We start from the raw sequence: 16,223 nt of genomic DNA, 5'->3' as shown, positions 1-16,223 counted from the left end.
CTAAAAAAAAATATCATGAAATATGACGTAAATATGAAATCTCAATACATGTCGTGTCATCTACATATACACTGTAATATGTAGGCGTTCACATGAATGAATACAAGTACAATGTACATCCCCTGAATTGTAAAATGAAAACAGTCCAGCTGGTGTTTTTTGCCATTACACCTCATTAAAAATCCATATTTCACAGAACAATACATGTATGTTGTGGTATGTGTTAGTATTACTATATACATTTTGATAAAAACAATGGGTAATGTACTGTTTTGACCTCTGAACTCAACAGTTTTTACACTATTAATTGTTGAGTTCATTAATTGTTGAGCTCAACACTATTGTGTATGTTTACATAACACCGATTAGTATTAAAAATACATTATGACTGTGTATGTTTACATAATAACACCTATTAGTTATTACTGTACTTACATTTTGCAAAACAATGGGTAATGTACTATTTTGACCTTTGAACTCAACACTATTAATAGACAACAAGGAAGTACATGTACATGATTGTATAAATGAGATGATGCACTTCAGGTGTACAGGTCAGGGCTCATAAATACATGTAACTTCTAAGGTTAGTAGTCATATTTGGCCAAGTGAACTATTTCAGCTACATAAGTACACTTTTTTTTCTATTTATTTACACTGATCTAACAGATTCCCACCTTATATAAATTTGGTAGTCTAAAGTCATTTGAGATACCATGTTTAGCGATCTATGTGTCCTGGGCTACTTACTGTTAATTTCAAGTTACCCAATCAGTGACTGTACATGACACATATATATATATATATTATAATAAACCAATATCATCAATTATTTCATTGCTAGTCATCTAAACCTATTAGGTGCTCTCCTGTACATGTACATGTAGTATGTACCTGTATTACATACATGATATTACATGTATGTGCCAGCGATTACTTAATCAGTGAGCACACACACAGTACCAGTGGTGTTTGCACTGCAGTGAAAACATTACTGCATACTTTCATGCAAATGATACACAAAATGAGGACATGGTAGTTTGTTACACACATGATTGCATTGTATGATTTTTAGGCTTTTTATGGAAATTTGCCGTTTCAGATAAACGTAATAGTAAAAGAACCCCATGCCATGTGAGGAGGGGGTGAGAGGTCATTGCATCATACAATATGTTATGTATGTCAGTAGCATACAAAGGGAAGGATGGATGATTGCATTTCATTAACATCTATGGTATTTTGTAATTTCTTTGTTTACAACAGGTGGTGACCTATGTCTTTATGCAGGTATTTCTTACAGGTATACTGGTACAAAAGAATGACATTGTACATACAATGTATTGAACATGCAGCAGTGTTTAGTCATGATTTCTGAATATTTACATGTAATTACCCTTTCACACTCTTAATACAGGTTTGAATGTAATGTACATGTAATAATCTGGAAAACTTAGAAAGTTATATGTTCATACATGTACATGTATTTGTGTACTTTTTAAAAAAACTGAATTCATTACAATCATGATAAATATTCCTTCCAAATCGAAGTCCTAGCTGTAATAAAGTCATATGTGGTACACACACACATCCACACACACACACACACACACACACACAAACACATGTACCAACATACGTGCACACACACATGCAAACGTGTGCATGCATGTGCACACACACATACACACATACACACAAACACATACATGCACACACATACACATACACATACACAATAATCCCAAGAGAACAACTAAATTCTTTGTACAAAATAAGGAGTCGGTGTTTTGAAATGTGATGGCAGTGAACAAGCAGTAAATCACTGTCAATGCACAGCTGAATGCCTTGTTACAAAAGGTCAACCCTTCTTACAAATCAAACAGACTGATTCTCTATCATGTTATTCTTCACTGCACATCCTACAATAAAGTGGTCCTGTAACACTAACACTCTAACATACACAAAATGTCACATTCTTCATCTACATGACTGTACAAAATGTATACGCCAATTAATGTACAAGTAGGTCAACAAACTTTTCCAAGTTTATACCATGTAAATTACTAAATTATAAACCAGTGTACAAACCAATTACCAAAAAAAAAAGATTGACTGAAGTACATTGTATTTGGCTGAATTTCCTTTCTGGTAAATTTTGTAGTATTAAACAGGATAAAATATGCAGCTGTGATGGCCCTGATAGACTGAAAAGTGGGTTATCAGTGGTGGATTACTAGAAAATATATTGTTATGTATAATAAATTTATTAATAAGCAATTTGGTCAGTGTCCTCTTAGCCAATTCAATGTGCCAGCTGGTAGAAGTATAGTCTGGATGCTGGATGTGGACTCTAACTAAACCACATGAGTGGAGGTGTACAACGTAAAGATACCATATAGGAACTAGACTATAGGGAAGCACAAAAATTCCTTGTGACCCATCAAAATTTGGTGTTCTCATATCTCTTAAATAGTCACATAGTGGTAACACAGTTTTTATCATGATTTTGACCCATCACAAAAGTTTGCCTTTCATTAGAGCCTAGAGGGTATGCATGTATGTGTCCAGTCCCAATGGTTCTACAACTTCAAAAGTAGTCTGAAATTATCAAGCAGGCAACTCTAGAGGCACTGGAGCATGTGTTTATAAGAGAGTCTGTCTGATATTGTGAAAGACTTCATTGAGGTCACAGCTAATGCACAGGTCAAATGTAAGTGTGTTTTATGACAGCTTGCCGACAGTACTGGGTGTGTAAATCAACTTGAAATTCAAGTAAAGCCTAATGGGTAGAATTCAACAGTTTATACAATAGTTAACTTCTGTGAGCTCTGGACTTGTACATTTGTATGCTGTGCTACAGAGTCCCTCGTGCTCTCTGTCGCCATTGCAGAACACCAAAGACCTTCCATCTGTGGTTTTGAAAATCAAGATCTCTCTTCATCTTAGAGCTGAGGGTGGTAATCAAAGCCACAGATATCCTCTAGAGTACAAAGATCTTGTATTATGTAAATCTTCAGAGCCACAGTTGACTGAGACAAAACATGATTTGTATTGTAGAGACTCTGGTTCACCTCTAGTTACATGTATTAGTACATTGTACATGTATCTACATTTGTACAATGTAATGTGGTCTTGTCAACTCTAATAAAATGTGTCTGTTAATTAATTACTCACTAATTATTTTGACACAATTTTCATGATATATGATTACTAAATAAATAGCTTTTAACACCGATCAGATACTAAACAGCCCTGTCCATATCTGATCTGAATTAAACTTTAGATCCAGATCACTTTTATCTGCATCGAATTCACTTCCCGTCTACACTAAAAAAACAAAACTGAAAGATGGATTCAATTTGAACTACATTTTGTACATTTAGCGTACCTGACTACACATGTACCCAGCTTTGATTCAGATTACTTATTATCAAACTAATTCACTCCAGTACGCGCCTGACCGTACCGTGCCTATATGTAACTGATTGCAATCTGATTTGAATTAAGTTGGATCCGGATTGAAACCACCACTCTGAGTAGGCGTAGATCCAGATCAGTTATCAATTTTGATGTGAATTAACCATATAAGTATGGACAGGTAAATCAAATTGTAGTATGGACAGGTTTGATCATAGCAGCTAGCCTGGAACAACTGCTGCCTTGTTCTGCAGTGTAGAACAGAGAAGGAAATGAAACGTCCTACATGTATATGATGGATGTTAGTTCCTGGCAACAATATAATGCAGAGATTCATACGTATGTACTTGAGTGTCTATGTTTTACATTGTTTAATTGTCAGATATGACAAATGACAGGTGACAAAAATATGAAAGAAAATTTTTCATCAACCTTGGCAGGATTCATCAAAACAGCTCTAATGAACTCTGCCAACAAAAAGGAGAAAGAAATTCAAAGAATTGTTTCTGGTCGGGACAGCTTGTGTAAAATTGTGCAATGGCGTATTTTTTTTTTAAAATTCTCAACAAACCTATCCCTCAATTTACTACATGTATGGCAGTTACTGTTCTTTTTATTTAGTACTTTAGACTAGAGCCAAGTGTGTATGTGGGGCAGATGTCATTTGCTAGTTCATGATTGTTCTGCAGATGACTTCACTGAAGTAGGAGGGTTATTTTTCTATTTCCCCATGGATCTGCAGACTGCATGGGTTGGACAAACATGCAAAAAAAGGCTGACGTGTATGTGTGCTGACCAGAAATAATTTTTCTTTCTTTTGGCCTAAAACCTATGTGTAACATAATATGTATTTAATTGAATGATCAAATAATTTCTAAAAATTTGAGCATCAGTAAATCAAAAGCCGACATTTAGTAACATATTGAGAATAACTTTCCTGTGTTTTATTTGTTAAGATTTCTGCATCCTGGCTACAACGATATACTTTTTGTCAGATCAACAGTTTCATGCACATTTCAATGTTATGGATAACCTACAATCTATGATCTAGTCAAGTGGGGATTTTTGGTTCTCAACTTTTTCCAAAAAATCCCCACACCACTGGACTCTAGGATATGTTAAGGAGGGGAAGAACAATAAAGCTGTGTGGGGGAGGGGGGTGTACAAATGTAGTCTAGTTCCTATACAGTATTGTTACGATTTACACCTCTGTTCGAGACCACGTTGGCATCCAGACTGGATGGGGGGGGGGGGGGGGGGAGACACTGATACGTAGATTGAGTAATATTTATCATCCTAGACAGAGTCAAAGACTTTGGTGAGACCCTAGTAAAACTAAAAGCCTGAGGTACATTTTGCATACAAATCATCCTTACAAAAAATGTAGACATCCACTCTGCATGCAGGTTCAGCACATTCTATTTCACTAAACAGTCAATCTTTGTAGCATTTAAAACCAGATTAAGTATTGAAAGCTGTCTCATTGTAACCTCCTCAAGGCCACATTCTGTAAATTGCCTACAGAACACTAAGTGATACATACATGTAGACACCCATAGTACTCCACATCTTTTGACAAATGGACACATAACAGTAACACTATTCTTGCACGGAAGTGGGGCAATAGATAGTGGTGTGACGCAACTGAGCAAAAACCAGTCTGAAGTCTGCCTACAATACAAATGTACATGACGTGGGAAATTTACGAACACACAGATGACACTTACGCTGCAAAGTACTACGAAGGGCAAATGTAATGGGGACAGTTCATCAGTCTGTAACTACTGTATTGAAAGCAAATGTCGATATGAGCCAAATCTATGAGTGAGTAACCACTGATAATGATATACATGTACAGTCTAGAAGTTATGGTATCATGAACTGTTTTCAAACAACACTTGCTCTATTTATTCAGACATCTGTTTTCCCCATATCTACATGTACATGTAGGTGATCAACAACAAAATCACATACATGTGTGTTCAAGGCTTTGGATCATGAAGGGGATATTGTCCTACATGAGAACCCCACCGTCAATTACTATATTCTTTTTTTCTGAAAGCATTACATTGTATATACCCAATAATGCCTGACACAGAAATACTGTCAATTCTCTGAGTTGATGGTATCAGTTAGTGACACACAGCTTGACACCAAAAAGTCACTTGTTTATTTTCTACTTTTGTTTCCATTTTGAAATGAATTTGAATTTCATAATTTTTTAACTGATTACATGTATATCACCAGATACATCGAGTCAAAAGTGTATACATCAAAGAATGAAATTATAATGATCAGAATCATAGATCTGGTCAGGGCCACAGAAATAGTTGGGTGTGAACTACACAATGTAGCCTAGTCTGTGACCCTAAATAAATAAATAAATATACATACATGTACATAAAGAAATGAATAAATATTTTTTATCTCATTCTCAATTTTCCAAATTCAAATTTTCAAATCTGTTGTTACATTTTAAAGAAGTATATTTTTTATCACGTTTTCACAAATTGTCACTTTTGACATGTTTTCATGATACATTTTCCTGTTTTTCTCTGATATTTAAATTAACTCAGGAATTTATATGCATTGTTGTACATGTCTATGTTTACCTTTTTATTCCTACCCCACATTCCTAGTTCCTAATATGACATCACTGTTATCAGTAGTTGCCAGGTGAAACTCTCATCTCTCACAAATATGACAAACATTGACAGCAAAATTAATATTGGCAGCCTTGAAACTCGGCCTCAAAGTTACATATACCTTTACCCTTGGTAGTCAGATATAGCCAAATGAATTGTTTCTGCTACAGTTTTCTACATTGATATCCATTGTCTAACAAACTACATGTACTCTATAACTTTGTTAGTCTATAGATTAGATATAACGTTGGGTAGTCTACATGTATGTGTCCTGGACTAGTGACTTCAGAGAGTGGTAGTCCAAGGATGGTGACCAATAGTCCAATATTCCTGAACTGAAAACAGAGTTCCTCTAATGGAAATATGTGTGTTATTAAAATATTTTCATGACAATAAATCTTCCATTCTTTAAATCATCACATAATCAATGGTAGCCTGGGTGGGCTACTGGCGGCAAATTATGGTGAACACATGACTACCGTTAATTTTGAGCCCTGCGGTAGTCTTTGTGTCCTGAACTACTGCTATAGCTACATGATTTTTATTTTAGCTACAGTTTTCTATTGATTTCCAGTGGTCTAAACAGTCTACCACCTTATACCTCTAGTACTCTAGATATGATGTTAGGTACCAGTAGTGTATATGTGTCCTGTACTACTGCTAATTTCAAACCGGACTTGAAACTAACATTACACTATTTATAATGCAGTTGGTGACACTTACATTTGTACTACATAATTTGGTTTTAGTTGGAATAGCATGTAAGTTGTTCCTCTTTCACTTAATTTGATCATAATTTCATTTCCTATATTGCATTTAGCATTATCTTTGTTTTTGCTAGAATTTACATTGTAAGATATGTCATACAATTCAAACCAAATCCATCTTCTCTTTGTGTGAGTTGACAGAGAGAGGATTATACGGCACAGCATCTCTTACAGACCATGTTTTTTGTTTATGTTGGCAAATCTTACAGAGCGTGCAAAAAATCTATTACCAGTACACCTTACTTATAGGGTTCCATTGTACATCATCATACATGTTATACCATTGTAATTTTGTTTTTCAATACCATTTTCCTGTATGATTGTTGCCTCCCATTATCATGAAAATGTATGAACCATTGACAAGACTAAGTTCCTCTGAACTATTTCCATGGTCCACATCAGATAACAATTGTGTATTTCTTTTGTATTCATTTTGTATATTTGTATCATATGTACATGTATGTTCTCTGAAAGTGTAGCTTATTTTTGTTATCTGGTGAAATAAATTTCATTCATTCATCCATTAATTCATTCATTCATTTAATCATTCATTTGTTCGTTCATTCGTTCATTCATTCATTCATTCATCCATTCATTCATTCACTCACTCACTCTTTGTTAACCACATCTGAAGTTCAAGGTAAGCTAAAATTTATATTTGGGGGAACCTGAGTAAAATGACAGGTTAATTCTACTTGTGTGGCTACACTTCTGTGACTCAATTCTCACCACTGTCTCTTCACTTGAGCCATGCAAAACATCTGTTATCAAGTGTTAAAAGAAGGATTCCCAATTTGTAAATAATGTAAAGATCACACAAAAACTCTACAAAATCTGCATGTCTGACATTTCAAAGAAAAACTGAAAATGGGGTAATCCATGTCTATACATGTATTCTCTAGTACAAAACTATACCTGAAACATTCAACATTTTTGTAATATTCTGCATTAGGTCAGCAGATGGTATCAGTTTGAAGGGATAACCCTATCAGTTCATAGTTTTTTGACCTCAACATCATCACTGAGATTTTGCATGGCTGTGGTGAATAGAGTCGAGTTGCTCATATCAAGCACAGTCACACAACTGCAGCAAATCACGTAACAGAAATACAAGTACATTTACATGTGCATACCAGCAGTGCCCTCTAATAATGATAGCCAAATTTTGTTGTGTGTGAGTCAAAATGAGAAAACTGGGATTTCTTGTTAGTCACCACATTGTAAGAAATACTTGCAAACCTTCATACAATAAACAATTTGTTCACCGAATCTGTTATACTTTTAAAAATACTGGCAACCACTATATTCCAGTTAATCAAACAATACACACCATTACAGTCCACTTAATCCAACACTTGACAGTGTAAATCAGTATAACAACAGAAATGTTAATGTTACTTAATTAACAAATAAATCACTTGAAGTATATGGAATGTAAATATAATAAATCATTGCATAAGGACAACATTCTACTAACCTGACGTCCTGTCTTTGGGTGCACTGACTTCTACAAGACATTCTAATATACGATCTGGGTTCTCTCTGAAAAATAGCAGAACATGAAAAATAATTACTGTTACAGTAGAAAATTGTCAGTCGCCATCATTTTACAATTTATCTACGTGTAGTATAACAAACCGGTACAAATTACAAACTAGGCCAAACATTTTTTTTTTTAAATCTACCTACCCCACCTATTCTAAAACTGAGCATAATCAGAACCACACAATTTTTTTTTAATAGGTCTGTTTTCAAACCTGATACCCAAATGTTAAACTTAGTCCAACATATGCCTTTAACACTTTGTGTCTCAGATTTAAGTCAGCCATATGGATGAGGATTGGGGTATTTATTTTGGATTTTTTAATTTATAAAACAATTTTATCATGGCTTCCTACTTGGAAAATTAATGTGAAACAACGTCTGCCAAGTCCTTATTTGTTACTCAATACAGAAAGCTTAATAACTGTGTAAATTGTTTGTTATTGTGCTAACAAACTTTTTAAACACATTTTTTAGCTCTTCACAGTGTATTGTGTTACAAACACATACTTTGTCAATGTTGTTTCACATTGATTTTTCAGTAGAAAGCCATCATAAAATTGCTTCATAAATTAAAAAATCACCTAATCCTCACCCATATGGCCACTTCAAGGTTCACTTGACCCTGAAGATGTCCAGGCATATATAAATATTTGGCAAACACAAGGTTGGAATAGTTCAAGAAATAAGATCTGGCCTTGTAATATTTCTACCTACATGATGATACTATATATTGTGTTACAGGGAATGAATATATGTAGCTGTTCACTTGATCTTACTTCAGTATAAAGGTTGAAAAATGTGTGTTTGTAATGATTCATGTGTATGTTTACACCAGTTCCAACAAATCTGTTTTGGAATTGTACGTAGTTGAACACAATCCCAGTCAGTGTTTTTGCTAAGGGCAGTAAGTACAAATACTACAATGTACATGTAGGTAAAATCTACCAGAGTTCCCATGTCATTTTTCCTAACTGGGTTCCCAAACAAAATTACCATAGACTCTATGGGGAAATGCTGCCATTTTTACCCCTTTCTCCCTTTCTGCTACCGAGGTTCCCCAACCTTAGCAAAAACACTGCCAGTGTTCACCTTCCAGACAGAGCAACAAGCCGAATTTTAATTTCTGAGCACAAGCTCTTCACCTCTCCTAGATTTTTGGAACAAAATGCAATGTACACAACCACCACCTCATTTTCCATTGTCCTTATTTAAAGGGAAACAATACAGTATAATCTAAATCCTATGACATACCCAGGCTAAGACCTAAGCTACATAAAAAGCTAAAGTGTCTTTCCATGGTCCCAGGCTACATGAACAAACATTTATAGAAGGAAAATTCACACAATATTCAGCATTTAGTCTACGTGTACCACCACTCCAACAGTTACATGTAGCAATATACATGAAAGTGTTTTTGTGAAAGGTGGGAAGCTGGAAAATGTACCTGAGTACATTGTCATTGTAAGTGTGCACCCAACCAGTGTTATTGTTAGATAATCAGAATACAGTCTACCCAAGTTCTCTGAAGGGAACAAGGGTTCCATACAACAAAAAAATGATATTAATACAAGGTTATGGTACGTGTATATACATGTAAATCTGCACAGATTTACTAGATTTCACTCTTTGTTGCAAGAATTCAGACCATTAACAAAACACTTAGTGCTACTAGTGTGCCGAGATTCTTTTCATTAACTTCCTTAAAATGCTATTTTAGGATTTAGCATTTGCATGTTACATGTATATGGTTCACTTGTAGGGAAGTATGTCAGGTACATGGATGAAGTATCGTCCACTGCAGTCACGAGTCTGTTTTTTTATCGCTTCATTTGACTCTACATTGTACCTCACAGACATAACATTTTATATCTCAATCTGCCATGTTTGGTATCACTCTATCAAAACACTAGACTCCCCATACAATGCACAGAATGAATGATGTTAAAAGCCTATATCAGATTAGGATTGTACTATGGGTGAGGAACAGTTGTGGGGCAGAGCTTACATACGAAAAACGTTGGTGGTTATGAACAAAAGAATGAGTATTGAAATGTACATGTAATCCTTCATTCATCTTCAGTGTACTACTCAACATCCCATACAGGACTAAATGAGTTTCACATTTCATTATTCTTAGAAATAATCTTGAAGTTTGAACCTTGACTCTCTCACCAGTCCTCAGGAGTATCATTATTAACTATTTTGTATGTACCAATATCTATGTCATAATTATACTAGAATATCCTTGTACTATGGGCCCTCATTGACTACATACATCATGTAGTCAGTGCTAATCATTTGTTGATGTGTTACATGTACTTCAATGCTCTGTGTTATTGTGATGTTCCTCGGGGCATCACAATAACACGTCAACAGGTGACTGGCCCTATGTAGTCGATGAGGGCCCACACTACAAGGATATTCGAGTACAATTATGCAGTAGATATCGGTACATACAAAACAACCCTTTTAGCAATGCGATGCTTCGAGGACTGTGAGAGAGTCTAGCATGAACATAGCAATGTGTTTTGCTGTGAACACTCTCCATGTGTATTTTGACATTGGATAGAACATGTTTAAGATTTGCTAAAACTTAATGCTCTTAAATAGCTCCACATATTTACTCCAAGATCATTACAAATACAACAACTTGGTTGATATTCAAAAATATGCATCAGCAGCACTGGTCCGTTCTACATGTCTTACTAACATATTGAATTACTGTAGATGTACTGTTGGCCCAATTCGTTTTGGAAGTTACACATATAATATAAATAGTCATGTTAGCATAAAAAGTCAATACAAATCAGAAACTGTCTGGCTAGTAATGAGTCAATTAAATATATTTGAGTATGGTTTCGGTCCCCACCACTCCAATCGTACAATATATACTACCTCCAACACAGGATGAACACAAGAAATTGTGTACATATTATAATAGCTGAGATACAATTATGACTCACTGTATTGTAATACAGAAACCCCCCTTCCAACGAACTGTAGAATGTTATTACCAACCCACTTATGATTCTTCTGATTACATTATCTCTAAGATCTGTATAATGTTGTTGATTTTAACAGTTATGTGTAACAAAGTGATAATTGTGGAACAGAATTGAGAGTAATAAACTTTCAAATGTGAAGGTAATGATAACAAGGCAAGACAAAAGACCTATGTATGTGTGTTATTTCCACATTAACAATAATAATGTCTTTGTTTTCACCTGTGGTTTACTGCAGGGCACCCCATTAATCATTACGTCTGGCATATCTATTCATCCACTCTATAATATCAATTCATTGTCTACTCAAACACCTGTGTGAAGGTCTCCACATAACTATTAATTATACGACTTGAACTGTTTCCTTGTTTATTGTTTCATACAAAGAGACATCGAAACATCACATGTTTTCGACCTGTCATATAATATTACCCGTTCAGTTTCGTGGTTTGTTGGGCTTCGTGAATTTGTGTTCAGTATACCCCCCCCCCCCCCCATGCGGAAGTGTACACCTGTTATAATCAAATTAAGAAGAATTTAATATAGTATCCGGCAGTGATTTACAGTCTTAGCAAATATATCGATGTGGACCTTCAATCAATCAATAACAGTTCACCAGAGAAATCTGAGTAACCCTCTTTTTTACTACTTCCTATATACAAGATCCCGAGGATTTGTGTTCCTACTTCCTACGGATGTACATCAAATTTCACCTCAATTGATTCAAAATCTCTTCCACCTCTCAACGAACTGTCCAATCATTTTTATTTTTGCCGCGAAACCGCTTCTGATTTGAATCACTGGGAAACTGGCAAATTCAAGGAGATACAAGAAACAGCACACATAAAAACCTCCACGACATGTAAACCTGGGTCCTACGATAATTTCTGGTGATACTGACAGCAACAACAATGTTCCGTGGCCAAAAAGGGGCGGCTGGATTAACTTCAAAAGTCAACTTACACTTGTATATGTAATGTATTGTTTACTTCTAATATATGATACATCCTTACCTCACTCGAGAACCCATTGTTGGCGGTTTTCCGGTTTTTGAGTATGAATTATCACAGACTGTGAGTTTACCGAATACATGACCTATCGAGAGCTGCCATTTTGTAGGTGTATATCAGACAACGGCGCAATGACTTATGGGTATGAAAAACCATTCGTTCTGAAAGAGGGCGGTCGAACTGATTGCTTCATTGCTTCATTTCATTGATGATCACTTATAAAGTTTTGCCAAAACTTTAAACTGTCAATGGAAAGTAATATAAACGTTACATACATGAAAGAATTCCCTAAGACAATATCGTTTAGGGTTATTTCCATTCACAGAACTCATGCGTAGTGAAGCTTGCAGCAGTAATTGGCCCTCCTCACTCAAAATGAAATATTCCAACCCATTCAGTGACCTTTAAACTTTGAAGGTCACAGCTGATCGAATATCAAATCGCCGGTGTCCTCTCGTTACCTGCACTTGGCATTGACCACGCGACTGTGTGATCACTCAGTATGAACTAATGCTTAGAACTGCTCAAATCTGTAAACCCATCAGTGTGGTATCACACTTTTTACGAAGGAAATATCCACTGAGCATGAGCCACGGCCATCTCACTCTCAGAATGGCGGAAGGAAGGTTGTTTTGTGACTGCGGAAACGAAGAAGGGTGCTCATTGAGTTCAAGTTCAAGTTTGAAAGAACGACCTTCTATTGAAGATGAAATCGACAGTCGACACGAACGAGCCTGCCAGGTGAAACTTTACATATATATATTATTTAAATTATTCCATATAACATTGTAATATTTTAAATCACTATATATTATAAAATGAAAATGTGGTCAATTTCATTTTCAATCAATTGTTTTCGACTGACTAGAACATTATAATTTCTTTTTGCTTTCATTTACATACTTATTGATAGTCTTTATATTGTCACGAGAATTCCTGTTTTATTCGTTTCTGCATGTATTTATCTATTTTACATTTATTTAATTCTTTCTATGCTGTTTTGTAGTTTCAATTTCAAGTTCATTTAAATTAACGTTCAGATGTATTAAAATAGAAATGGAATTCAGATATACTGTCTTCTAACACATTGTAAAAGAGCGAATTTCCCTGTCCATGATCCACATTTTAAAAAGTCTGGATACCAGCTGTGGTAAAGTGAGTGGACGTTTAACAGTAATGATGTCAAATTTGATTAAATACTTTGACACTATGTGGATGTAGTTATTTGAAGGCATTCTTACACTCTTTTCATCCATGTTTTATGGTTCAATTCTTTGCTTCACCAGGCGAATCAAGATACATACACCGATCCAGAAACTGGATATTCAGTATTCACCAGAAAGGCACATCTTAAAAGAGGTGTTTGTTGTGGAAGTGGATGTCGGCATGTAAGTACATGTACATGTACACATGTATATTTCCTGTAATTATAGTCACACTTAAGAATTTGCATGACAATATATATCTGAATATTAATAACTATTATAGAACAATGGGCAAGGTGGTAGCATTATTAGGGAGGGTGTGACTGCAGTGTTGTGTTAACAGCAGATGAGGGCAGTTGCTGTACATTACAACTCAGACAACCCACTGAAACAAGATTGTGTTAACATTGAAATATATAGTCCAGTTTCATAGTTTTCTACAATCACTCTCTCAAAGCAATTGTTAAACCAGGCAGTTATTCTAACTGCTAGCTAGAGCTATTAATCTTCTTAAGAATAGCCCTAGCTAGCAGTTGACTATTAAACTTCCTGGTTTTACAATTGCTATGAGAGAAAAGCGGGCAAAGGTTGCCACTGAGGGCGCTAACCCAAAGTAGACAAAGGGGCTGAGGGGGAATCATTACATGTGAGCATTATTCAACAACCCCCAAAGGCAAAGTATAGATCCAAGGTCTTACTGCAAGTCTATACCAGGGAGAAGTATTGCAACTCTTAAATCAAATCCATTTCTCACATTTGTCTTTATATATCATGTATGTACTGCCAACTTTGCATTTGTGTTCTTTTTTTCAGTGCCCATATGACCATGTGAATGTCAAAAAACAACCAGGAAATTCATGATGATGGCTGAATGTAGTACAGAGAACCATGGCATTGGAATACCTTTGTGTTAGTTTCAAGATGCTGCCATGTCTGTTTTTGTCCATGTACATTTCAAATTATATAACATTATAGAAATGTACATCTAGTTAAACAAATCTGTTCATGTTCTTTGGAGAAGTTTTTTTTCCATATCTGTTCATATTCGTGATATGTTTTAATACGTTGTTGTACCTGCTGCAGCTGAAGGCATGTTTTATTGCCAAGTAATGAACCCTATTATGGAAACACAGTTACAGCATAATGTATTTAATATGAAAAATTAGGAGATCCTAAGTCATAACTCGGAGTTTCTCACTTCTGAGATCATCAGATGACTGTGTCAGATTGATAAGGTCTGTATGTTCATCTAGATTTTGTCTAGAACATTAGGTAACAAGATATTCAGACAAATCTATGGGGGGTTTTTTCTGGTGTAGTTAGCAAGGAAGAATTTGTCTTTACATCTCCTGATTTCTGATATTAAGTTTATATATATATATATATATAACTTGGTGAGTATTAATCTGCTAAGACAGTGCTCTATACCGCAGTGGCAGAGCGTAATAGTTTTGGTAGTACTTGAACTCTTTCTTGGTTGTAACTTGGAGTTTCACGCATAGTGCGATCATCAGACAATTCATTATAGTATAGTGCGATCATCAGACAATTCATTGAATTGTCTGATGATCGCACTATGCGTGAAACTCCGAGTTACAAGAAAGAGTTCCAGTACTACCAAAACTTTATATATATATATATATATATATATATATATATATATATATATATATATATATATATACAGGTTTTGAAAATATGAACAAAATTACATGCTATTGACCCTACAGAACTGTTTCGTGAGGTGCGTATCCCTCACTCATCAGGGGTAAATATATATATATATATATATATATATTGATTGATTGTCAACAGCCTTAGTATTTATTACTAAGTCTGACATGTGTGTATTAATTGGTTTGGTGTGTGTGTGTGTGAGCGCATTTGTAATTTTATTATCAAGTTAATTTTTGAAGACAAATTGATTTTTAAAAAGTCTCTTCAGCTGTAACAACAGAATATAAGACTGTATTGAAATAAAAAATTGGGTTGAAATTAGTTGTATGTAGAAACCATTCAGAACTGTAGAACACCGAGACAGGTTATACCAGGTCCTATAATTTACAAAAATGCATATCACGTCACCATCGCAGTTTCATTTAATTGTAAACTTACCTGTGGTGGCGCCCTTCTGAAATTAGGCGTCAGCCGGGCCAAACGACTGAAATGTTATCGATGGGTATTTATGATTGATTTGAATTAAATTGTGGATTGTATCGATTCCAAGACATAATTTCTGGTTCTTTTATTTGACAATGTGAAAATTATATAGTATTGTATGTGCACAAAAAAAGGATTCCTTCACAGTATGTAGGATGAGTGGGCATGTGTGAGACGGAGTTCAAAGTCATGGGCAAAACACTGAAATATTCTAATCGTATTTTAACATAGAGCATGTGTATTCATACACACAAACACACACACACACACACACATACACACACCGTCACGTACGTACGTACGTACGTACATACATACATACATACATACATACATACATACATACATACATACATACATATTACATACATACATACATACATACATACATACATACATACATACATACATACATACATACATACATACATACATACACACACACACACACAAGTATGAATATAGTACAAAA

The 16,223-nt window shown here is 35.1% G+C and overlaps 2 protein-coding genes across 8 annotated transcripts in view; one reads left to right on the top strand and one right to left on the bottom strand.

The window, feature by feature from the left end:
* LOC144440974 (DENN domain-containing protein 1B-like) overlaps positions 1 to 12,501 on the bottom strand; it is a 56,264-nt gene extending 43,763 nt beyond the window's left edge. For all 7 annotated transcript variants that reach the window (XM_078130461.1, XM_078130467.1, XM_078130465.1 and 4 more), the window contains exons 1-2: positions 12,390 to 12,501; positions 8,307 to 8,371 (exon numbers count right to left, since the gene is read on the bottom strand). In XM_078130461.1, coding sequence (XP_077986587.1) covers positions 8,307 to 8,371; positions 12,390 to 12,406 — 82 coding nt within the window. In that variant the 5' untranslated portion in view covers positions 12,407 to 12,501. The remainder of the gene's footprint in view (positions 1 to 8,306; positions 8,372 to 12,389) is intronic.
* A 315-nt stretch (positions 12,502 to 12,816) lies between these two features.
* Positions 12,817 to 15,066, top strand: LOC144441482 (uncharacterized). The gene is made up of 3 exons (XM_078131065.1): positions 12,817 to 13,127; positions 13,673 to 13,774; positions 14,405 to 15,066. Exons 1-3 carry the CDS (start codon positions 12,897 to 12,899, stop codon positions 14,450 to 14,452), a joined length of 381 nt encoding a protein of 126 aa, XP_077987191.1. The 5' UTR covers positions 12,817 to 12,896; the 3' UTR covers positions 14,453 to 15,066.
* Positions 15,067 to 16,223: the final 1,157 nt, after the last annotated feature.

The sequence above is a fragment of the Glandiceps talaboti genome, chromosome 10, assembly GCF_964340395.1.
Source record: "Glandiceps talaboti chromosome 10, keGlaTala1.1, whole genome shotgun sequence".
Classification (NCBI taxonomy): Eukaryota; Metazoa; Hemichordata; class Enteropneusta; family Spengelidae; genus Glandiceps; species Glandiceps talaboti.
The sequence above is the reverse complement of the archived record's forward strand: the minus strand, read 5'-3'. Positions and strand labels throughout refer to the sequence as shown.

Excerpts from the sequence above, each read along its gene's own strand:
- LOC144441482 (XM_078131065.1), top strand. The coding sequence starts at position 12,897 with ATGCTTAGAACTGCTCAAATCTGTAAACCCATCAGTGTGGTATCACAC. Across the intron at positions 13,128-13,672 it reads GACACGAACGAGCCTGCCAG|GCGAATCAAGATACATACAC; the intron begins GTGAAACTTTAC and ends TTGCTTCACCAG. Across the intron at positions 13,775-14,404 it reads GTGGAAGTGGATGTCGGCAT|TGCCCATATGACCATGTGAA; the intron begins GTAAGTACATGT and ends TCTTTTTTTCAG.